Source organism: Caretta caretta, chromosome 9 (genome assembly GCF_965140235.1).
Source record: "Caretta caretta isolate rCarCar2 chromosome 9, rCarCar1.hap1, whole genome shotgun sequence".
NCBI lineage: Eukaryota > Metazoa > Chordata > Testudines > Cheloniidae > Caretta > Caretta caretta.
This window is the reverse complement of record NC_134214.1, coordinates 85,574,711-85,599,999: the sequence shown is the minus strand read 5'-3', so window position 1 is coordinate 85,599,999 and position 25,289 is coordinate 85,574,711. Positions and strand designations below refer to the sequence as shown.

The 25,289-nt window shown below is 41.2% G+C and overlaps 1 protein-coding gene across 4 annotated transcripts in view; it reads right to left on the bottom strand.

Annotated features, from left to right (window-relative positions):
• The window catches only part of COL4A6 (collagen type IV alpha 6 chain), a 193,021-nt gene that overhangs the window by 58,373 nt on the left and 109,359 nt on the right, over positions 1-25,289 (bottom strand). For all 4 annotated transcript variants that reach the window (XM_048865297.2, XM_048865301.2, XM_048865300.2 and 1 more), the window contains 9 exons: positions 16,856-16,990; positions 14,943-14,987; positions 8,680-8,796; positions 5,981-6,049; positions 4,240-4,275; positions 3,172-3,234; positions 1,976-2,011; positions 1,623-1,664; positions 303-395 (listed from right to left, as the gene is read on the bottom strand). In XM_048865297.2, coding sequence (XP_048721254.1) covers positions 303-395; positions 1,623-1,664; positions 1,976-2,011; positions 3,172-3,234; positions 4,240-4,275; positions 5,981-6,049; positions 8,680-8,796; positions 14,943-14,987; positions 16,856-16,990 — 636 coding nt within the window. The remainder of the gene's footprint in view (positions 1-302; positions 396-1,622; positions 1,665-1,975; positions 2,012-3,171; positions 3,235-4,239; positions 4,276-5,980; positions 6,050-8,679; positions 8,797-14,942; positions 14,988-16,855; positions 16,991-25,289) is intronic.

The window sequence follows — 25,289 nt, the reverse complement described above, 5'->3', positions numbered from 1 at the left end:
CTTCAGGATCCCCGAGGCTTGCTGGGGTTGGAGATGGCTAAAGTGAGAGAGAAAACCCGTGTATGGGAAGAAGAGGGAAATGTTCCCCCCTCGCTGCCCTATTTTGACCCTCCGAGTGAATCTGTAGGGACTAGTTCATTTCTTATCCTCTCACAAACCAAGTCACAGGGTTCAGTCTGCAAACACCATCAGGAACCAATCCATGCAGGATTTGAATAGCCCCAGGATTGTCTAACTGCTTCACTCAGCATCAAGAAAAGCAATAATTCAGCATTGTTTCCAGTAGAGTTGTGTTTACAAACCTTTGCTCCTGGTTTCCCTTTTGGAAATCCCATGAACTCTAGTATCCCAGTGGATGGTGGGGGACCTGCAGGGCCAGGTAGCCCGACATCTCCCTGTTGACAATTGGGGAAGATATTAATGGAAGCAGAACAGCTGAGATCTAAGGTGTATGACCCATGATTCACTGAAAGCCACTCAACTCAGGCCTTGCATGCACAATATAAGGTACTAAAGCTGATGTGGATGCTTAGCCATGAAAGGCAAAAGGTCAGACTGCAAATTAACAAGAACGAAATGCGTTGTATTAAAGTAATGTGAAGTAAAAAAGAAAAAGAAAGGCCAGTGATCGAAAAAACAGAAAAATACACAGGAAAGACCCTGAAGCCAGATACAAAAGAGATGAAAATGAAATACAGAAAGGCAAGGCAACTAGAAAGACTGGGATGTAACAAACACAAAACATCATGAAGCAGATGATGCGAGGAGAAGTCATTTCCAGAAGTGCAGGAGTGCATTTCCAATCACGTAATCACTCCCCATACTTCCCAACAACCAGGCAGAGTGGGATTTTCAAGAGCACTTAGTGTTGGCCTGACTCTGGTCCCGTTGAGGTAAATAGGGATTTTACCACTAGCCACAATGGGAGCAGAGTCAGGCCAATGCTGGGCACTTTTGAAAAATCTCACCCTGCGAGGCTCTAGCAGGTCTAGATTGGCACTTGTGTGCATGCTAGGTAAATCCCACTGGGGACAATGGGCCTGTATAGAGTTTATGTCAGTCCAGAATATAACCCATTATATTCACCAAGCTAAGTGGGTTTAATTTAACAGGAGAGCTACCTAAGAAATGGAATGGAATGGAATGAAGGATAAAGATCCGACAGGTACTGAGGGCCATCATCTCTCAGTGGAGTCCTTCCTTGCAGGAGATGCTCAGCATCATGTGGGATCAGGGCATTGAAGAATTTTCTCTCATTCTCCTCTCTATCCACCACTGCCTTTCCAGCTGTGAGGAATGCCTCCCAAACTCTAGCCCCATTCCCTTTGCAATCTTAGCTCTCCTCCTATTCAGACTCCATTTTGTCTTCTAAATATCTCTGGGTTGAATTCTTGACCATGGTAGTAAGTGTCCTAAAAGAAATTCTTCTTGGGAAATCACCTCCTGTTTGTTTATCCCCCTTCTGAGCACTACCAACACAGGGTCAAATAACAATGCGTAGTGAGCTTCTCAATGCCAGAGCTGAGGACTCATGTCTGAAGGGGATATTTCTAGTGGGCACGTGTAGGACTATGGATAACTACTTTTGTAGTTCTCTACAGAAGTGAATCCGTTCCACTTACCTTTGCACCTTTCTCTCCTTGGAAACCTAATCCCATGTTACCCTGAAGAAAAAACAGTAAGAATTAATGAATAAAGAAGGAAGAAGAAGAAGACGACGACGACAAATTAGCACTTAGGGTCACAATTCAGCGAAGTGCTCAAGCACATGACTTCAGTGGGACTTAATCACATGCACAAGTACTTTGCTAAATCCTGGCCTGGGTTAGCACCTTTCATCCAAGGGTATAAAATATTTACATTTAAATGGATGAAAACAGAAACGATAAAAAATAATAAACTCCCCACAAAAAATCTGGAATGTCTCTCTTTAGTACTCAGGTATGAAAAGCAGACATGAAGGGAAGGTACTCACTTTTGGTCCTGGTGGCCCCATTGCACCCGGTGGCCCCTAAACATGAACAAGATCAAGATTTTATTTATTTTAACTTTAAACTTGACTGCAAACTATGTAAAAATGTCTGGGTGTTTAACATAATTTTGAAGTGTTGCTCAGTTGAGGATGACCCAAGACCCATTGACATCAGTGAGCCTTGACCTTCAGTGGTTTTAAGTGGCCAGGAAAGCATATTGTCATTGTGATAAATTAAAACGAACAATTTGAAGAAAACTACAGCTCCAAAAAGGGGTGCTGGAACAATTTGTATAGTGGGGGTGCTGTGAGCCATTGAACCAAACTATAAACCCTGTGTATGATGGAAACCACTTCAAGCCAGGGGGTGCAGTAGCACCCTCAGCATCCCTAGTTCCAGCATCTATGGCCCCAAATTGAAATCATTTCACAAAAATGACACAGGTGTTCTGCAGTTTTTGCATTTTTACACGAGCCAAACTGAAACCGTCTTTTGGTCTCCTGAATGCATCTCTATCAAAGGTGATTTTTCAGGTTATTGCATGGGGACTTAGGCCTGAACATGCAAACTTGCAAATGCTTAAACTTTTGCTACCATGAGTAGGAACTACTCATATTAATAAATTCAAGCATGCATGTGTTTGCAGGATTGGACCTTAGTGACCAATACTCCATACAAGGAGCAGAAGTTTTACTCTAGTGCCCGCAATATACTCTGAATTCAAAAATATTCTATATTTAAAAGTGATGCTGCTGCATTTGCAATCCCTTCTTGTATAAACATGGTCAGTTTTGCTCTACAGTGGATCCAACTTCCTCTCCTCCCATTTTGAGTGTTACATCATGCTGTCTTGTCCAGTTTGTACTTACAAGGCCAACTACATATGTCGTTCCCAATATTAGGTTCCATGCAGTGAGTCTGCACTGGAATGGGTTCACCAAGTTGGATGAAGAGAGTGAACGGAGCTTTCCTATTATTGCAAATTTGAAATCGTTCCTGTTTTTATTACATTTTCAAAGGCAATGATTTTCACTTCGGTTCCACAGCCATGCAGGTTTTTGTAGCCAAATCACCATTTTCACATAGGTAATCAAAACAAACAATTTCAGGGACATGAAAATGGACAATGGTGGAAAAATGCCTGTGTATAGCTCTACTTTATTAACAACACTGAATGCAAAGGTGAAGGTTTCCTTACCTGCAAACCTGGCAATCCTATAGGACCCACAGAACCTGCTGGGCCAGGGAAACCTTTTGCACCCTATCATAAAAAGTTTTAGGAAATGTATTAAAGAACTCAACTCTTCCAGATCCCACCCTCCCATTTAACCAGTTGCCACCATTCTTATCTGCCCTTCACTGATGCCTGATCCCAGTTAATTTAATACATGAGAAAATATTAAGACACAAGAAGACAGACCAGAACACAACACTGACTTCTATTCATTAACAAAGCAAATACCCTCACCCCAAAAGCAAAAATTAATTTTGTCCGTCACGTGAGATAGCAAGTACCTTCGACGAGATGCTGAGTACCTTTAAATTCACTTACTTCCCTGGGAGCTGAGGATGTTCAGCATTTCACAAGACTAGGCTCTTAAAAAGACACTGCTCTGCCATTTTGGAACTTTCCCTCCAAAAACTGTAGGAGGCGGCGCATGGTGACAGATAAGGGAACCATTTCCATTAGCCTTATGTTTGATAAAAGTTTGCTTTTACAAAATATTAATTCAAGGCCAAATTCAACTTGGCAGTGTCCCTTTCAGTTCTTCAGTGATGGAATGGGAATCGCAAGGAAGAGCAGATTGAAAAAACCTACAGAACGACCAGGCCTTTCCTAATGAAATCCTAACAAGCTGAAGGCAGGGTGTGTCTTAAAGTCATAGACAATGTCCCTGGAAAAATGCATCTAATTTAAAACACATAACAATTCATTTGACATTATCAGCATTTGTTTATCTGGAAAATCATTGTTACAGAGTTTAGCATTAGAAGGGTGTTTGGCTTTAAATGTAAAATTGACTGCAGGTATGTCCAAAATCCAATCTCCTTTGCTATGGTGCAAATCTGGAGTAATGTAACTGAAGCCAGTGGAATTACTCTGGATTTACTGAGATCAGAATTTGGACCACTGAGTAGAAATGTGCCTAAGCTGATTAATGCAAACAGTTAATGTGAGGGAATTGACCTAAAAAACTATAGTATTATTTTCCTTTACAGTAATACTCATAAAAACATAATTTCAAAAATAAATTAATTAGCTTACAGAAATCCCATCCAATCCAGGAAGACCATTTTCACCCTAAAAATTAAAAAATAAAGTCATGAAAAATACATTATAATAACAAAATATAATTTATGGTCATTATATTTTGTATAAACAGGAATATTTTAGGTACGTAAATATTAGATCAGGTAATTAGAAAAAATATTTATACTTAAATAATATGTATTTGGATCAGACAGTGAAGGAAGTCCAGAATCCATGAGCCATGGCAACTGCATTCATATATGTCTGAGCAAAGGCAACACTGAGAAAATCAAATCTGTACAGTGAACAGTACAATATTGTATTTTTTTTAAAAAAAATTTTAAAAGTGCTGTTTACTGTTAAACATACCTTTTATTATTAACATTTCAGATGGTGATTATTTTCCATGAACGTCTAAGTTCATGAATAATTATCTATTTAATAAAAATTAATAAGTTAGTGTATATAATTGATAGAACTGGTCAGAAAAGTTCAAAACTTTGACCAAAAAAGGAGAAAAAATTCTGTAAAATTTTTTCCACTTTGACTAGTTCTAATAACTTAGTAGTAGTGAGTACCTATGTAGCACCAGAGTACGTAAGTACACACACATACACTCTCTCTCCTTTACTTGATATATCAAGGGCGGGATGCAGAAAGGTAATGAATGCCTTCAAATCTCTATGGCTTTAATGCAACCCGTTCAGAACCCCACTGGAAGTATTGAGCCCTTTGTAGATTCAGGCCAGATCCTGCATTCCTTGTGCAATCAAAACTCTTATTTTATATATATATATATATATATAAATTCTACTTCAGGAATAAAAACATCTCAGTTCCTCATTAATCACATAAGGTGAAATCCTGACCTAACTAAAGTCAGTGGCAAAACTCCCACTGACTTCACTGGGGCCAGGACCGAGTCCATAATGTTCATGTGTTTAAAGAATATAATAGCTTTCCAGTTGGTACATCCCAGTCAAAGAGCAATGGGGATAACAGGTAGTGCTTGGAATCCAACGGCAAGAGTAATGTTAACATACACTAGAGATTTTGCTGGTCGCACTCAGAAATGATCCAGTGGCTTTACCTAACTAATGGAGACAGGGTGAAATCCTGGCCCCACTGAGGTCAATAGGAATTTTTGCCACAGGATTTCGCTCTGGAATTCTAAGGGCAAGGACTACCATTGGCTTTTTATCACAACAGATCTAATGTGAGAGAGAAGGCGACCATGTACAGAGGGGTCGTGGCTGCTACAGAAGGTCTCTTCCATGTTATTCCTGCACCTAGAAGCTCCTGCCACTGCTTCACACAAGGCAGGACAAGCCTGCAGGAGGTCCCTCATTCTCAGTTTGAGGATGGTTGGTTTCTGCAGGTGCAGGAATTGGCATTAGAGGTGCCAGATCCTTAGGTGTGCCCTACAACAATGGTCTACTAACTATATGGGGACAATCGGACATGGTGAGCATGGTCCTGCGGGTGTACATTAGTCCTGCTGACGGATGAACAATTTGCATCTGTGTTGCAAGGACTATGTACTTGTAGGTTTTCAGTGTAATAATGTTTATGTTGTTAAAAATAAAGCTACGGCCTGCTTTCATAAGCCATAATTTGTGCCTCTGCATCCAAGCATACCCATGGAACCCTTGCCCAACATTGTGCGTGATTTAACCTACAGTATCGACCCTGTAGCATTCAGAGCGCATGTAGGTTTCTTCTGCTATTTCTTCTCCTGCATGTTGACAATTCTTACCTTACTTCCTTTAAGGCCACCTTGGGCATATGCAGGTTCTCCTTTGGGACCCTTGGGACCAAAGCGACCCTGTTTTTAAAAGAATGAATTTACAAAGCTATTTTTCTATAATCTGTATTAAAAAAATTTGAATTTTTTTTCAGCAAAATACACTGAGGCAGACCCTCCTCTATGGAGCTATGCTAATTTATACCAGCTGAGGACCTACCCCTTTATATTTACCTTCTCACACCAAAGCATCTTCATGCTATAATTAAATGAAGCTCTACAAACATTTTATCTGGTATTCTCCCCACTTACTTTAGATTTTTCTCTTATTTTGAGGATTCAGACAACTGAAAGCTTGTCTACATTTATCAGGGGTTCGACGCACGGCAACTGATGCATAGGCAGTCGATTTAGCAGGTCTTGACCCACTAAATTGACCACTGATCGCTCTCCCGTCGACTCCTGTACTCCACCTGAACAAGAAGTGCAAGGGGAGTCGACGGGAGAGCGTCTCCAGTCAACATAGTGTAGTGTGGACCCTGCCATAAGTAGATCTAAGTACATCGACTTCAGCTACATTATTCACGTAGCTGAAGTTGTGTAACTTAGATCGATCTCCCCCCTTTAGTGTAGACAAGGCTTGAGTCCCAGTATTTTTAACATATTCTTTGATAGTATGTAACTCTATTATTAACATCTCTGTTCATACACGTATCTGTTCTGTGACGGGTTGAACCAATCACCACTGAATTAAACTTAATTTAGACACATTAATCATTATGGGACAAACTGAATCCTGGGATAACTCCACTGAAGAAACTGCAGTTATATACAGGATGAATTCATTTTATAGCTCTAGGTTTAGCCAGCTGATCTTAATCTTAATCATCCTATCGGATTTATTTTAGGTAATTTCATGTTAATTGCCAATTTAATTTGAAGGAAGATAGCTGAGCAGAACCAGCTCTTATGGCCAAAAATATAATCCTACAAGGATTATCAAAAAAAGAAATTTGAACAGTATGTATGAGTAAATGGGCTTCTCTAGAAATCATCGCTTAAACTTGATCATATTGCTTAGGGTTTTTCAGTGTCCTGTGAACTTCTGGTTTCGACACATGCATACATTTGTACCACATTTTTTATATAGATTCAGTGTATTGACATTAATAGTGTCACTCGTATTTGCCAACTATTACTCATATGAGTTAAGTTTGTAAGATCATTTTTCCAGTCCATTCTACGTCTAGGGTACTGTACAACGTTGAAAATAATTGCATATCTTTATGCTTTATTTAAAGGCTTGGGGTAAAATTTTAAAAAGTGCCCAAGTAATTTAATGACAGGTTTCAGAGTAGCAGCCGTGTTAGTCTATATTCGCAAAAAGAACAGGAGGAATGTGGCACCTTAGAGACTAACACATTTATTTGAGCATAAGCTTTCGTGAGCTACAGCTCACTTCATCGGATGCATTCAGTGGAAAATACAGTGAGGAGAGGTTCCCCCCCCACTCTCCTGCTGGTAATAGCTCACCCTAAGTGATCACTCTGGTTACAGTGTGTATGGTAACACCCATTGTTTCATGTTCTCTATGTATATAAATCTCCCCACTGTATTTTCCACTGAATGTATCTGATGAAGTGAGCTGTAGCTCACGAAAGCTTATGCTCAAATAAATCTGTTAGTCTCTAAGGTGCCACAAGTACTCCTTTTCTTTTTTCCAAGTAATTTAGGAGCTTTAGTCCCATTTTCAAAAGTGACTCACACATTAAGGAGCCTAAATCCCATTGACTTTCAATGAGACTTAGATGCTTTTGAAAATTTTACCATTAGTCTTTTTTGCTGATGTTGTTTAGCAAATATAGATTAATGCAGACTTGCATAATGCACTAATGGATTCCCAACAGTGCCATGGAAATGAGCAAGTCAAGACTATAGTCACTGTTAGGCTGTCAAGTGGAATTAGACTAGTCAAACAGTTTGAGACTTAACTTGAAATCCTTCCATCTAGCCAACCATTGACACATTATGAAAAGGTGTCTTGCAAGGGACTGATGAGAGTTGGCATCAGCTAGACATATCTTGTGACATACTGCACAAAACTATGTTATGCTGCTCATAACAAGAGGTATCCAGAGCAACCATTACAGCTAGTAAATCAATTATTCAGCTTGTTAAATTGCTGGTAATCTTTCCTAAGTATCCTAAGACCTCAATTTCCTGAGTTAGACCACAGTTCATGAAAGTACCCATATGCAGGAAGGGTGCTTAAAGCGCATGCTTCACTTTAAGCACACGATTCAATTCAATTGACTCAATGGCACTGAAGCACACACTTAAATGCTTTTCTGAATTGGGCGTCTTCTGGCTGATCCTGCAAGTGCCTCCAATTCCTACTACAGTCAGTCAATGAGACCTCGGGGCGTTCAGCACCTCGCAGAATTAAACACATAAGGGCTAGATCCTGTTCACCTTGAAGTCCACGTGAGGATTGTCAGGGACTGAAGGTTTATTCTAATGTGGCAACATACCCACCTTCAGGAACTTTATCTTCTAAAGTTACTCTTTTATTCACTGAATCTAAAAAAAAATTCACCTAGAAACAACATGAGTTGATTTCAAATAACACTATCCATGTTCCCCAAGGATTCATGAGTCATTTAGTAAATAGCAAGAGCGCCAGAAAATACTGTGTTAGCCTAAGAACGTACAGGTGGCCCTTGTGTACCAGGAAACCCATCCAACCCGGAAACACCAGGACTCCCAATAGAACCATTGCAGCCATCAAGGCCAGGAAAACCTCTGGGCCCTGGCTGGCCAGGGTGGCCCTGTATGAAAGAGAGAGAGAAAGAGAGAGAATTAATTATATACAATATTTTAGCACTAAAAATATTGTCCCACAAATCCTATCGTCTACCACATTACAGCACAACACAAAGACAGTCTAGGGTTCACCCCTGAGTTCTGCCGTGTGGCAGCTTTCCTCCACCTGCAGAGAAAGTCAAGCCTGCAGAGGGCAGTAGCAAGAGCTTAATCAGCCTGTGCTCTCTACCTTGGAACCTGACTGCAAAACTCTTAGATAAATTTATCTGATTATTAATTAAAATCTGTCTCCCTGGGATAGTGTCAAAAGAAGCACAAACATCTTGTGTTTGTGAGGTCCTAGCAGGGCAGTATTCATTCTACATTCCTCCAGCACAGTGCAAGCAATACAGCACACTTGGGAGGAAACAGCAGGCAATGGGCCTAGTGCACAGAGGGGTGTAACTCCTAGTTGCCATCAGTGGGAGCTGAATGTATAAGAGTCAGAGCAGGAATAGGCCCAACAGTGCTGCGCACTGACAGTTCCAAACTGTTCTACATTCAAATTATTTCACTGACCTGAAAGCCTTTTACTAATTGCCTTGAACAAAAGTCATTGTAATGATCAGTTAATAGCAGGGAAATGAGCCTGATTCTGATCTCACACCAGTTTTACATTGGGGTAGCTCCATTAACTACAGTGGAGTCACTCTTGATTTACACTGATGTAAAGAAGATCAGAATATGGCCCTTTTAATTACTTTCTCTTGAGTGACATAGGGGTTGTGTGGACAATACAAGGGCAGGCAGAACCATCAATCAAAGAAAATGCCAGGCTATTAAGTGTCTCCTCATTCCATCCTCCTTCCCACAGGAATGAGATGTGTGCCATTCAGAGGCAGAATTTTGAGACCAGAAGGAGAGCAGTACATATCTGACAGCTCTGTCTGTCTCCACGGCCCTAGCCCTGAACCATTTCACAAGCCATTTTCAGTTAATCCCGAAGATTCATCTTTACGGTGCAGCATTAGATACATTAATGACACATCCGAGGGAAGTGAAAAATGAGCTACAGAATGCTGCATTCTTCATGCATGACCGCTGGAGCCAAATTCACGTCACTTTCATTCTGATGCCTCACTTAGGGTGACAGGTATCAGGTTTTCGACCAGAACATCCAGTCAAAAAGGGACCCTGGCAGCTCCAGTCAGCACCACCGACCAGGCTGCTAAAGGTCTGATCAGCAGTGCTGCGGTGCTAAGGCAGGCCAGTTCCTACCTTTCCTGGAGCACCGCGCTGCGCCCCGGAAGCAGCCAGCAGGTCCGGCTACTAGGCGGGGGGACCAGGGGGCTCCACGTGCTGCCCTCACCCTGAGCACTGGCTCCGAACTCTCATTGGCTGGGAACCAGCCAATGGGAGCTGGGATGTGGTGCCTGCGGCAGGCAAGAGCAGCAGGGGAGCGTCTTGCCCCCCCGCCTACTAGCATCGGACCTGCTGGCCACTGCTGGGGCATGCGCAATGTGTCAGGACAGGCAGTGTCAGTGTCAGGACAGGCAGGCAACCTGCCTTAGCCCCCCAGGCTGTGCCGCTGACCGGGAGCAGCTGGAGGTAAGTCCGTGCCCCAACGTCGAGCCCCAACCCTCACCCCAGCCCTGAGCCCCCCCAAACCTGGAGCCCCGTCCTGCACCTCAAACCCCTCATCTATGATGAAACTAGCACAGCAGGGGCACAGAGAGGTTAAGGCCAAGATCCTCAAAGGTATTTAGGCCTCTAACTTCCCCTGATTTCAATGGAAGCTGGGAGCCTCAATACCTCTGAAGATCTGGGTCGAAGTGACTGGCCCAAGGACACACAGAAACTTAGTGGCAGTCTTGGAAATAGAACTCTCAGGACTTGTCTACACAGTGATTTACACTGGTTTAACTAACGATCTGAATTTAAACTGAATTAGTTCAACAGGTGCAAACCTCTGTGAGTGGCTCACTTTGGTTTTGCTTAAGCCAAAAAGGAACAGGGCTACGCTAAATGGAAATAAGAGTGTCCACACAGGGTTTTGCACCACTATACCTAAACCAGTTTAATTAAACCATGCAAAAGTTTGTGTGCAGACAAGGCCCCAGACCACCGTTCATACCACAATATCATGCTCCCCACAAAAGAATCTTTAAAAAAATAAAACACTCTAATCACTGTTAATTTGCTTATCTTCAGCTTGGCTGTAACATATCTTACGTCAACGTGCTACTCTGTAATGAAATACAAACACTGGGTCATGACTGCTCTTATTTTCAAACCCAACACATGCTATTGGTTCATACAGCAAATATCCCATGGGACACGTTGCTTTTGTGGGGACAGGAAGGGCTTTTGTAAGTTTTCCAGCAAAGATTGTTGCACGTTGACCCCACATGCTATCTTTTCATTTCTATCCTAGCATCCTAATAACACCTTCTGTACTGGATGAGCCAGATTCTGATCTCTTTCACTCCATCATAAACCTGGACTAGCTTCACTGACTTGAAGCAATGGGGTAGTACAGACGTAATTCAGGGCAGAATCTGGCCCTGTGCAGAGGGATCAGGCACTGGTGTAGTACTGGTTTAATGCCTTCCTTCTCCCTACAGAAAAGGGACAGTGCAATGGAACTAGCACAAGTAGAGTGAAGTGTATTTAAATGACAGGCAATGACACAATACCAAGGTGTTAGCACTTGGCGCTTGGAATTTAAATAGCAGTATCAGTCTCCATAACGTCCACATGTTAGATAGTTAAAGCCTCTTCTGAAAAAGCATCACACACATACATTATACATTCCCCTCAGACTGGGAAAAGCCTAGGATTCCCTACCTTCTGGCTAATCTGTATTCTTAGTTAATTTGTGACATCCTGTTGTAAGGGCCTGATCTTGAGAGATGCAACCACAACTCTCTAACTTCACTGAGTGGTGCAGGTACCCATCATCTCCCAGGATCTAGCCTTAAATGAGATCTTTTCCACACTGATCAACAGAGCTCGTTTGGCCTGAAAAATTGTGACTAATTGTTTTCATTGCTCTCTCCTTCTCTAATTCCGGCTATCACATGCTTTGCCAGATCTGCTAGCTCAGCACAAAAGGAACAACAGGTACCACAACAGACTAATTCAGGAGAACTTTACGGTCTGTAATTATGGCATGGCAGGGTGGATGATTCGCAGGCTCATGCTAACACAGAGTGTGTGGGGGGGGGTGGGGGGTGGGGAGGGGGGCTGGGGGCGCTCATAAAGGAAAAGGTTCCCTGGGAAGTAGAAAAGGGAACCGGCTCCTCCAAAGTGACTTGTCCCACTAGAGCGGGGGTGGCCAACCTGTGGCTCCGGAGCCACATGCGGCTCCTTGGATAGGCACCGACTCCGGGGCTGGAGCTATAGGCACCAACTTTCCAATGCACCAGGGGGTGCTCACTGCTCAACCCCTGGCTCTGCCACAGGCCCTTGCTCCTCCCCCCTCCCAGAGCCTCCTGCACCCCACGATCGGGGTGGCTGCCAGTGGGTGGGAGGCGCTGGGGGCTGGGAAGCTGATGGGGGGCTGCTGACGTATTACTGTGGCTCTTTGGCAATGTACACTGGTAAGTTCTGGCTCCTTCTCAGGCTCAGGTTGGCCACCCCTGCACTAGAGCCCTGCTTTCTCTCTCTCTCTCTCTCTACCCTAACACCGTGACTCTGAAGAGCGTGCTTTCTAAATCACACAGACTTTGTGCAAAGGCAATCTCAACGGGAGAGCTCAACAAATATTTAAAAGAAGAGGGAAACATATGCAAACAAGAGTGAACCAAAACTAATTTAATAAGCAGCTTCATTTAGCATTAGAGCAAAGGGACCATTCTGACCAGCGCCAAGATCAACATATAGTCTCTTGCTGCCCAGGTCTGTGTTTCCTGGCACAGGCAATGACTCACCACTTGTAGAAACATTTCCTTTTAGAGTCCTGTATACTCAGCTAAAACCATATAAATCTTCTCTCTCTATTTCCAAACCTTTGCCAGGGATGTGTTTGAAACTAATCCCCATGGGAAAAACTAAACATATACAGTAGAGAGGAGGACTTAAAAGCCATTTCTACAATCTGTCTAAGGCTAACAATTAATAAACACATGCTGCTGCTGTATGTACTAGATCAAAGGGATGCATCAGCCCAACTGCAACACCATGATTTACCAGCTATCAACATCTCACAGGTGACCTCAGCTGACCACCACCTCCCACAGGGTCACCATTAGGAGTCCCCTTTGAGCAAACCTCAGGAATACCGATAAAACACACACCCTCACGCCCACATACCATAATCAGAACAGTGATTACGGTGTTAACAATTGTGCAGGCAAAGCAATGTATTTCCACACACACCCTAGATAATGACTGTAGATATGTATTTCACAACAAGTCTAAGCTTTTCCCTATCCTGAAATGCAATTACAATAATACTGGAGAACTATACATATTTTTCCAAGTAGCAGGATTCTCTATTTTCACCATGAAAAGAAGCCATTTATCTCAGCAGCAAGAATGAAAACAAAATGCACTGCTTTTAAAATTTCCACTGCCCCTTCTCTGCATCTGTAAGGGGAAGATGGCTCCAATCCAGTCGAGTTCAGAGGAAGAAGGGCCATACTCTTGAATAATCTGTTTTCACAATGAGCAAAATCAGCCTCCTCCCACTCATCCACCTGCAGCATGCTGTAAAGAAAACAGATCAGATCCAGACAGGCATGAGGTTTCAAATCCCCTTTGTCTAACTCCCCTAGCCTTTGCTTATAATGTCTGTAGCTGCCAGCTTCCTAGCACTCTCCACGACAGTATCGCCCTCTGCCATGTTGGGAATTCCCACTCCCCAGAGCCTTATTTGAAAAAACACCCTGAGAACAGCTTGTTCCCACAATGTGTTCAATTATATTCAATATTATGGGAACAGCTCAGTCTCGTTACAGTTTGAGGATTGGCTGGTGGAAAAAGAAAAAAAAACTCAGTGGAAAGGGAGCAGAAGAGAACAGAAAGCAGGCAAAAGATGAGCAGGGGAAGGAGAAAAGAAAGAAATTGCTGAAGGCAGGGAGAGTAACTTGGGTGGAACAGGAGAGAGCAGAGCACAGCTTGCCCACATGGTCCCGACTGCACATTTCCAACAAACATTTTCAGAAACTGTCAGTTTTTTGAGTATTTAATCAATTCTAGAAAAGAGAGCGAGGGAGAACACACAAGGTGGAGAAGAAAGAAGGATACAGAAAATGGAAAAATCAGCAAAGAACAGAAGAGAATTAGACTATAGAAAGGGAAAAAATGCAAAGTGAACCAAATAATGTAGAGAGAGAAAAGAATAGAAGAGGATAGTCTGCATCATTAAAAAAAACAAACCACAAAACCAGAACCAATAAGGAAGGGATCTGGAAGACATCTATGCAAGAAGAGCTGCAAGAAAACAGAGTGGAGCAAGTAAAAATATTCTGGATTTTGAATTTATTATGAAAATTCAGTTTTTGACAGAAAACAATTTTTTGACAAAAAAATGTTCAAGTTCTCTGTCAAAGTTCTAAAGAAAAAGAAAGCAAATAAAATGGATAAGCTGGGGAGAGTTTGTATTTAGCTCTATTATCTGGAAAACGCTGTAGCTGCCTCTTTCCTGTTTTATTGGCAAAATGTTCTGACCAGCCCAGATCCAAATTAGAACTAATTAGCCCCAGGTGGTGGGAAGCAAAGAATCTCTGTAGGGTCTCTCAACTCCAATTTAGCAGTTTCACTCGCAACAAGAGTTTACTAGAAATAGTTCTGAACTAAAATGTTGGATGTGAACACCTTCGAACATTGGTGAGGCTGAATTATAGGTGCAAACATGCCTCAGACTCAGTTCTCGTTCTTATACAACATGGATGTATCCCTTGCAAATGTCCATTTATCTGATACTTACCATCAAGATATCCGAGTCGCTTACAAATGACATAGAGCCCCTATAGACTCTAATCAACCCTCCTCTTTTACCCCAGACAGGAGATAAAGTGGTAAAATAATTACATTAAAATTATTATAATAAATATTATAGAAAAGGTTTGGGACAAGCCTGGCATTGTGCCCTTGCGCATGCTGGGATGCTGTCTCTGTGCTCAAATGCAATTGCCTTATATTTATATATTTACACACAAAAACTCACCGGAATCCCATTGATGCCTTGAAATCCAGGCACTCCCATTGGACCCTAAAGGAAAGAGGACACAAGTAATACTTTACTTGGACAATCCTATGCGTCAGTCACATGCATTTTATTCTTTATATGTATCATATATCACCCAGGTAACTCTTGTATTCTACATCTTGTGAGGGTAGATGATCAGATATCCTCAGTAAAAGGAGTAGAACATCTCATACTAGGCACACAGGCTCCTTCATTTTCATTGCAGTCAATGAGCTTGGAACTGAGGGTGCTCAGCAGACAGGCTGCTAAATTAATTCCCCCAAAATGTTTTCACTCAGTATTTTAAAAGTGAAACACAAATTGTTATTGCACCTCTGGGGCACAGTGTGATGCTAATAATACATGGCTTTCAATAGAGATTAAATCCTGGCCTCACAAATGTTTCAAGAAATGTTACAATTGGATCTGCAATTTTGTCTGAACCAGCCTATACCATTATTCTCAGATGTTGCCAGCTGAGAAATATGCAAAATATTATATTAATTTACATTACTCCTGCATCTGTTCCAACTGAATAATGTCTTGTCTCTGCCAACCTGTTAGAGCTGCTGGATGTTGCATGTACCTCCATAGTAAAAGAAAATGTCTGTGATAGCAGCAGCTATCCCGGAGCGGATAAGTGGTTCAATAGTGGCCAATATTTGCTGCTTCAATGGAAGGTGCAAAGCAGGCAGCTCCAGGATAAGTGTCCGTCAGAGAAAGGTTCTTCCTAATCCTTGATAGTCAGAGGCTGGCTTCTGCCCTAAAGCAGGAGAGTTTCTCTCTTCCAGAACTCTTTATTATTATTTTTAGACCTTATTGTTATAATTCTGGATGTTCTTTTTATCCTTGTTTTGAATCCTGCCCACCTCAGACTCAGCAACACCTTGGAGCAATGAGTTCCACAGGATATTTGTGCACTGTGGGAAGGGGGGTGGAGTATATCCTCTGCTCAGTTTTGAATGTTTTGCTTTTCAGTTTCACCGAATGTTCCCTTATTCTTGTCTTAGGAGAAAGGCTGAATAGCCGTGCCCTCTCTGTTTTCTCTACACCTGTCATTATTCTGAATCCTTACTCATTTCCTCTATAAGGTAAGCAGTCCCAATCTTTTTAATCTCTCTTAATATGAGGGTTTGATCATGTCTTGTTTCATTCTCATCACCTGTCTCTGAAAGCCCTCTATTTCTGCTGTGTCCCTTTTGAGGTGGGGTGACAGAACTGATCACTAATGGCATTATAATATCTTCTGTATTATATTCCATTCCATTCCTTATATAGCTCATAATTGTGTTTGCTATTTTGGCCACTGCTGCCCTTTGAGAAGATGTTTTCACTAAGTTCAGTAATGTTCCAGTCTTTTTACAATGTTGTTACAGTTAATTTAGAACCTAATAAGATGTAGAAGTAATTTATATATTATTCCCTCATTGTGCATTACTTTGCACTTTCCAACAAAGAATTTCACCTCCCAACATGATGATCACTCACTTAACTTTGGTAGGATCTGACTGTCAGAAATAGGTACGGCTGTTAGATTTCCCTCTAGGGGTATCCTAGTAATGTCCCACCCTTCTTTCATCTCTTCTTGTGACTTATGTCAGGGCAAAATACATTCTGATGGTTATGTAAAGCAAAAGACCCCACATGCAATGTTGAAGCCCATTTTACTGTGAATCAGCCAACAGAAGGTGACAGGCTGGACTGTATATACTACGCTGTATAATTCAGCGACCAAGATTGTCACCCTCAGACTAAACACAGTGGTTCCTCTGGAGATGTTTCTCAAACTTAACAGCAGTGAGATAGTCCAGTACTATTTTTATTCACTCATAAAGAGCTGCTGTGATCACATCTACTGCAGGGAAAAAGAGGAAAACACTTACTGAACCTACCTTATCTCCTTTCAGTCCAGCTGATCCTGGAGAGCCCACTGCCCCTCTCTCACCTTTTGGCCCTGCCAAACCTTCTGGCCCAGCAAATCCTGGAACACCTATAGGTCCTTGGTTCCCAATAGATCCCGGTCGACCCTGAAAGGGTTACAGTAAGAGGTAAGTCAAATTTTCCATGCTTCACAAATGCCCTGCATGTCTCAAATATAACAACACTGGCCAGAGAACTGTAGGCAGATCAGGAAAGATCTCTGAAGGTTCCTCTATACATTCTTGGTTATAATGCTCATCAGAGGTATTTCAGACAATGTAGAATGAAGCATAAAGAGTGAATTAAACAAATAATAAGACACCCCTACTTTTCCAGGAGGATTTCTGGCAATTCATCAGGCTGTAGGAACAATGGAGGCGAATGGCATTTGAAATTAGGTTTATTACTTCTAGATGAGGTTGACCCCTCCAGTTCCAAGCTTTAATGATAAGTACAAAACGTCTATACCAAACGTTTTGGTATCAAACACAACAGAGGGAAGCCAGGAAATGCAATACAATGGCTAGTCTTGCATGGGTCACATGCAATCAGAAGCCTTGCACTCAGAAAACACATTTATGTTAGGCTATCACCATACTTGGCTCAAGATCAGTGGGGACTCCAATGTCCTCTCCTGTTGCTTGGTAGACAATACGTGGATTTTAGGTCATGCCCCCCTAGCCCTTATGCACCATCATTATTCCTATCCTGACTAACTTTAGGAAGAGAAAAGCCATGAATACCGTTTTCCAGGGAAGTGTTCACCTTCTGTAGGGTTTATATAGAAAGAAAACACAGAGCACAATGTTTGTCCTGCAAAAGCTTTAGACAGCTACAATATCATTATCTCCTGCAGGGGAAATGCAGAATCCTGAACTCTGATCTTGCAACTGACCAATCTGATAAATACTACTGGCCCAATTCTTTGTTCAAATACTCCACTGTAAAGTAGGAGTCACTCCATTTAATTCAAGGGGACTAGGACCCCATCGTGCAAGGTGCTGTACAAACACAGAACAAAAAGACGGTCCCTGCCCCCAAAGAGCTTACAATCTAAGCATAAGGACAAGAGACAACAGCTAGATACAGACAGATACATAGGGGAGCACAAGGAAATAATGAGACAAAGTTAAGCATGTGCATAACTGCTTTGCTGGCTGGGGCCAAAGTGTGCAGCACTTTGCATGTTGAAGCCCTATGTGTATTTTTTGTGCTGATACAAGTTAAACAATTTTTTTTAAAAAGTTGCTTCCCACACTGAAGCTCATCTGCCCAAACTCTGGCTCAGATCACATCTACAAATTAGACTGGAAAAAAGGGTTCAGAGCAAAATTGCTTATGCAGCCACAACAGCATATTTGAGTTATAGAGTTCATGGCCAGAAGGGACCACCAAATCATCCAATCTGACCTCCTGTATGTCATATGCCACCAACACCAGCCAGCGCCTGCACGTTAAATCCAACAGCCGAAAAGAAGTCCAGTGTATGATAGCCCACAGGAGACTAAACTATGATGTGCCACAGGCAGAGAATAGGAGGGACGGAGCTGCAAGGGGCACCAATGCTCAAGGCCCCTGCAATGGCAGGGAAATGATTAAGTGAGATATATGTAGGAGTCACTACAAAACAATATTATAAAAGTAAAACATATTTGTCCATTTCCTCTTTCTCATCCAGATAATGTTATTTTGTAGGCGCCAACAAGCTTTTCAACTTAATTCTCAAGAACACGCAGCATTTTTGAAACCGATTTACAGTTGAAAAGAAAGTGTTACTCTGGTGGCAATTGGAGGATGTACACAATACATGATATTTGTGATCTGTGTTCAGACACAATTTGTGCAACCAGAGCCCCACAATGGCTCCATTAGCAGGGGAAATAATGCAGTAGCTAAACATTACCAGAAGATGGCAAACTTTTCTAAAACTGCAGAGACAAATACAGTTTAACATCTTTTATTGTTCTGGTATCACCACAGAAATCACAACGAAGGCTGAGTTATGCAGAGCTGCCTTGTAAGAGTGTGTGTAATCTGACCAGTGCTTAATTTGTAATGAAAGAGGTTCCCGGGGCTCAAGCAATTAGGTGCTGGGCTCAAGCAATTTTTTTACATTCATAACTGATGCAGCGAACAGAGGTGCCAGGGCTATGAACTGCCAAGCCCAGAGGTGCCAGGGCTCAGTCCTGCCAAGCTCTGGCACAAATTAAGCACCAAATCTGAATACACTTATCTGTAACTGCTTATAGAGCTTACTGCAGGTGTTCCGATGTTACTTGCAGAAGACTGAAGATGTGTATCAACATTCTATAGTACGTGTTACATTTTCCCAAATCTAACGACTGTTTTAAAAAAGTGGAGAGTGCCTGTCATGCAAGGACACAAAATATTCACAAAAATAAGGTTAAAGACAATTTCCTTTCATTAACTAGTATTGTTTTCCATTTGGAACAACATTTAAAATAAAAGAAAACATGCTTTAGTTCTAGCTACAATGAATATTAGTTCATGAAATCAACAAGATAATTCACATGCTGGTCCGGTAATTTGAAGTAAACTTTTAAATCAAGTCTGGAACTCGCTAAGGGCTTGACAATTTTGCAAAACTGCATATAAGAACAACATAGGCTGATCATATAGGACAAGGTTCTTCTATATTGATAAGCATAGTCCATTCTCTTTGCAATTCTCTTTTTCTCAGTCAAAAAGGGACACACACATTGATGCTAGTGCCTCACAAGTGTCAACAATGAAATATGAACTTTCTGCAGGTGTTGTCCCTCTTCAATTCATGCCCAGAAAACAAATCTGCTGAAGGCAGGTAAAAGCACAACTGGTTGAGAGTAAAATATTCCCATTTAAACTACTGGCATTAGAGGATACTTGTTAAGAAAACACTTGTTAATGTCACTCATACAAAGATGATTATAAAAGATTGGATGGCCAGTTCAACCAGGTGAGTGAATGGACATGGGAACTTCTTGCATTAAATTGGCAGTCCTGATAAAATAATCCTGGCAACCGTATACTCAAAAACAGAGATTTGTGTTAACATTTTGTAGTATCTAGTCAGGCAATTCAGTGTTTATCCAAAAGAGATAAATACCAGTTTTAAATCCCGTATCATTTGCACTTTATACATGTGTAGACATTTAGGGCCATATTATCAGCTGGCAGAACTCAGCTAAATTAAATAGAGATATTTCAGCAAACAATTTGGCTCTACATTTAAAAATATATAGTTTGAAATTTTTTTAAAAAATTAAACCACCTCCTCTTTTACTTACCTTCTAGGACCTGTGTTCAGATTCTGTGTTTCCCTTGCAAGTGCTGTTAACATTACTAACTCCCTGGAACAAAGTAAGGAATGCAGCTCCCTACTGAGTACCATTCTCAGGAGCTGTTGCTGGAGGCACAAGGAACCCTGACCCCAGGCCTTGGCAGGAAAAAGGTTTTGTGGTTTATTTTAAATATATATTTGTTTGTAATTTTAACCTGTTTTTAATCTGGGATTTTAAAAATAATTTTTTATCCATTTTTTTAAGCCTTCCAGTTTCCTTTCCCATCCTAGATGGATCATCTTACCACATACCCCATGATCTTTCTTCATTACTCTGAAACCTTCATTAGAGGGACAGGTGGTTTTTTTTTGTTTTTGTTTTTGTTTTTTACAGTTTCAGACCCTAACCCTTGTGTTGCAATTGCTTCTTCTTGGTCTTTTGGCTGAGGTCAAGTGTACCATCTATTTAATATTTTCTACCTTTTCTATCTGGGAATTGTAACATTTGCAAGGGGGTGGACTGTGATCTGAAAAGACTTTGCAGTCTCTCTCTTATGACCTCATTTTCAATCGGAGGCAAACATCAATGGCACGCTCTGAACTGAAGGCCAGATGATGATGTAAAGGCAACACAGCTGAAATATATGCTGAAAACGGGCACATCACCTCTACAACCAAGCGGTCACCTATTAACTCAGATACAACTATGCTAAGGAAATCAAGGTTTCTTCAAACACTTCTGTGATGCCCTCGCTTGGTGTAACTCTTCACATCATTACAGAAGTGTGGAATTCTACCCCTAAACGAACAACTCTTGAACTGATATGAAATTACAGTTTAAACAAATATATTTTCTGAGATATCCAATTTGATAAATGTGTCCAGTGGAGGCAGCATGGACCCTTATGCAAGTCTTGTCTCCGTCTGAGTCACTTTGATGAGGTTTCAGAGTAACAGCAGTGTTAGTCTGTATTCGCAAAAAGAAAAGGAGTACTTATGGCACCTTAGAGACTAACCAATTTATTTGAGCATAAGCTTTCATGAGCTACAGCTCACTTCATCAGATGCATTCAGACACGAAAGTTTATGCTCAAATAAATTGGTTAGTCTCTAAGGTGCCACAAGTACTCCTTCACTTTGATGAGGGAATTCAGTGTGTTCTCTGTGTTCTAATCCTAAGGAGTAAAATACTTCCTATTTACTTAGCATCCCACAAGGAAGATTTTAATAGCACTTGAAGATGGGTCTGGCATGTCACTAAACTCACAAAGACACAGCGAAGTGCCTCTAATCTCTCCAGTAATGTGATTAGACTATGATAAACAGGCTCTCATGAATTCCCCTTGCTTCCTTTGAAGTCTGTGAGGATGGAAACAGTGTATTCCATGCTGAAACATATGTCTTGTCTTCACTGCTAAAAAAGATGCATTTTTTACTAAAAAGAAAAGGAGTACTAGTGGCACCTTAGAGACTAACCAATTTATTTGAGCATAAGCTTTCGTGAGCTACAGCTCACTTCATCGGATGCATTCGAAAGCTTATGCTCAAATAAATTGGTTAGTCTCTAAGGTGCCACAAGACCTCCTTTTCTTTTTGCGAATACAGACTAACACGGCTGTTACTCTGAAACCTGGCATTTTTTACTGTGGGTTATCTTAATGCACATGAACTATCATACGGTCAGCTCTTCACCCCACTCCCCCTTGGGTTGATCTAAGAGAGTTTACCCCAACCTCAGGAAAACTAAGGTGCCTTGTCTTCATTGTGTTTTTAGTCTCTAAGGTGCCACAAGTCCTCCTGTTCTTTTTGCGGATACAGACTAACATGGCTGCTCCTCTGAATACTTCGGTATAGTTCATGCACATTAGTCCCTGAAGTAAGAAACCCCACATCTTTTTTAGCAGCGAAGACAAGGCCGAAGAGAAACTTTAAGTCACATTCAACAGTAACTTTAGCAGATCAACAGAGCCCTCTGTTTTTAATCATCATTATTGCTCAATATTTATATTATAGTACCCTCTAGAACCCCCAATCAGGATCAGGTCCCCATTGCACACCTATGCCATGTGGTATTGTTTCTAATTCTTGACTGGATGACAATTTTTTTTAATAAATAGATTTTTTAATAATGGATATCAAACAACACCTGCCAAGTATGGATTTTTGGATGAATAAGGACTTGTGCTAAAACCTCTGAAACTTTTGCGACTTGTGAACATTTTCATGACTACCCAATACTTGTTTGGATACTTCCAAATAGGTAAAAAACTCAACCTTGTGAATGATAGTGAACCACAACATGAGCTTTCATTCACAAATGTATTTGTGTATCTGTTTTTTATTACCCAACCACCTCTCGATTAGGATAGCTGTGTTCTTGGAGTGATGTCGCTGTGGTAGGAACCAAGCAAATGGCATAACTTCATGACAGAACATTACATTTCTTTTGGCATTTCCTGGATTTTATCCATTTGTGCCACAAACTCAATGTGATTTAAACACTTATTGCAAATAAGTTATCTATTTATTATTGCAAACGGCTAAAAATGCAAAAACAAGTGGTTCAAACTTTTCATCCAGTTGCTAATGTTTTTGCTCTGGTATCTGCTTGCAGTAACCAAGACTGAAAAGTGTCTGAGTGATGGGGCCAACATATTCCCTTTGAAGCACCACATCATGGAAGGAAACAACACAAAACTGCCTGAAAAGACATTTTGATCACAGTGCCTTTTGAAATGGAAATCATTTTATCAAATGTGGGGCCCCCCTAGGCTCTCACTTCAATTCACCTGTCTCCTGGACTGTCAGTTTGAAAGGCCAGCATGATGGGCGATGATCGTGCCTCAGTAAGGAATTTACTACCATGCAAACAAAGAAGTCACCATTAGTCTATTGTCCCTGCCCCTTTTGACCACTTTAATATCCCACAGAAATTTCCACTCACTGGACTGGGGTGGCTCCACATAGCTCCATGAATTCCAAACATACATTTTCTTAATGCTTTTGTTTGGTGGAAGGAGAAGAGTCAATTTGTTTACTGTTTTCTCTAATCAAGGTCTGGAGCAGGATCATGCACCTGACAGTGCTATGAAAACCGTTCCTTGAGTTCGCTGGCACAAAATAATATAAGTACTTGCTTATTTGGGGCCCAGGCCTATAACCTTTACTCACTTTGAGTAGCAACTTATTCCAGGATTATTGATTCACCAGCAGGCAAGCAATGAAGAGGGACAAAGTCAACAGGACTCCAGGAGACGTAAAACAGAGCAAGTGCCAGGGTAACTACAGAAAATGTAAAGTGCTAGGTATTACTGTTATTTTCTAATTAAAATTAAGACTCAATGGATTAAACAGTCAATGGGATGTAAGCACATGTTTAAAGTTAAGCATGTGTATTAATGCTTTCCTGAACTGGGGACTGCATTATTTAGACGGAGTGCTGTTTTCCCTGGCATGACCTGTGATCTTAGCAAGGCAATTAATTATGGCACTGTGTTATTTGTTGTACAGAACTGCAAGGGCCCTGGATTGGAGGGGACTTCAGTGCCCACATTTTTAAAGGGGCCTCACTCTAGCCAGTGTGTGCACTTTTTCTTCCACAAACAAATGTAGGTGTAGTTTTACTGATGCAAAATAATTGCTGGTGCCAATGATGCACTCCAGAGACAGGTACTTAGAAGTCTAAACTTGTGCACAAAATGCTGCACCCACAATTGACCATAGGAGGAAAACTGAAGGCCCTTTAAAAAAAATTGGCCCTAAAAATAAACGTTATAATTTACTGTATAAGCTAAACAGGATGAGTCCTGAAACTTTCCAGGATAATCCAAGGACTGCAGTGCAGGAAGTACTGGTGCTGAATGGGCAATTTCATCATATGCTGATCTTTAGAGGTGCCTAGTGCCCTCAGCTCCTACTTTGGTCAACAGTAGTGGAAGACATTTCTCACCTTGCAGGATCCAGCTTCAAGCCACTGAACCAATGCTATACCGAGTGATCAGCCGTGCTACTGCCGATGCTACCGTTGGATGGATGAGATGTAAATACAGAGCCCCTGTCTGCTTGTCGTCATGAATATGATTTGTTCTCACTGGGAGGCAGCATAGATTTTATTCCCAGCTCTCCTACTGACCTGCTGTGTGGCAGTGGGCAAGTCACTTCCACTCCCTGCTCCTCTGCTTCCTCCTCTCCCCCCGCCCCTTGTCTATACTGTAAGCTCTTTGGAGCAGTGATTTCTCTTACTACATGCACAGTGCCTAGCACAACAGGTCTGTGATCTCAACTTGGGCCTCTAAGTATTATTGTCATCATTATACCAACAACCACCACCAATTAAAAACCCTTCCAAAAATTAGGGGTCAGACCTGCAGTGTCCTGGTCAAATTCTGCCTTGGGGAATTATATTCTCCCTACGGAAAATCCCTTTGTACTTTTAATGGGATAAGTTAGTCTTCAATTCCTCCTCTAAAAACTCAGTGAAATACAGGTGCAAAAATGGCTTCCACATTCCTGCTACATCGTTCACTACATTCCTCCACACAACTTCCATTAGCTAAACACCTCCACTGATCCTAAAACAAGTAATAAAAGTTATACACAGGAACAAAAATTATGGCTAAGAGATAAAAAAATCCTGGACTGCTAAACCACCTCACCCTCTCAACACCAACCAGGAGGCTCATGGGCTTTTTTACTTGCACATCTATATTTTTCTTTAGATAATTTTTTTCCATATTACAATAAATTATTTAATTTCATGATTCACCTTATAAACCCTATGTTCATGTAAGGCGATACTTGGCGTGTTCACATGGCAATCTTTAAAAAGTGAGCCACAAGAGCTTTCTACCTTCTAAGGATCAAATATTTTGCACAATGATGGAAAATTGCAATCTTTATTTTTTTAAATGATTTGTTGTCCCATGGAGCAAATGATGCTACCGAACCCTTGTTTTTGGAAAACAAAGCAACATTTTGATAAGTTTTCTTTTAAAGTATTCAATCAAAATACCATAAATGTTGCAGAAAATTTGACAAAAACAGGAACAATTTTTCATGGTTTCATTTTTGAAAAATGGAAAGTTTAAATAAAGTCAACAGGGTTTCACAAAGAAGCCATATGATTT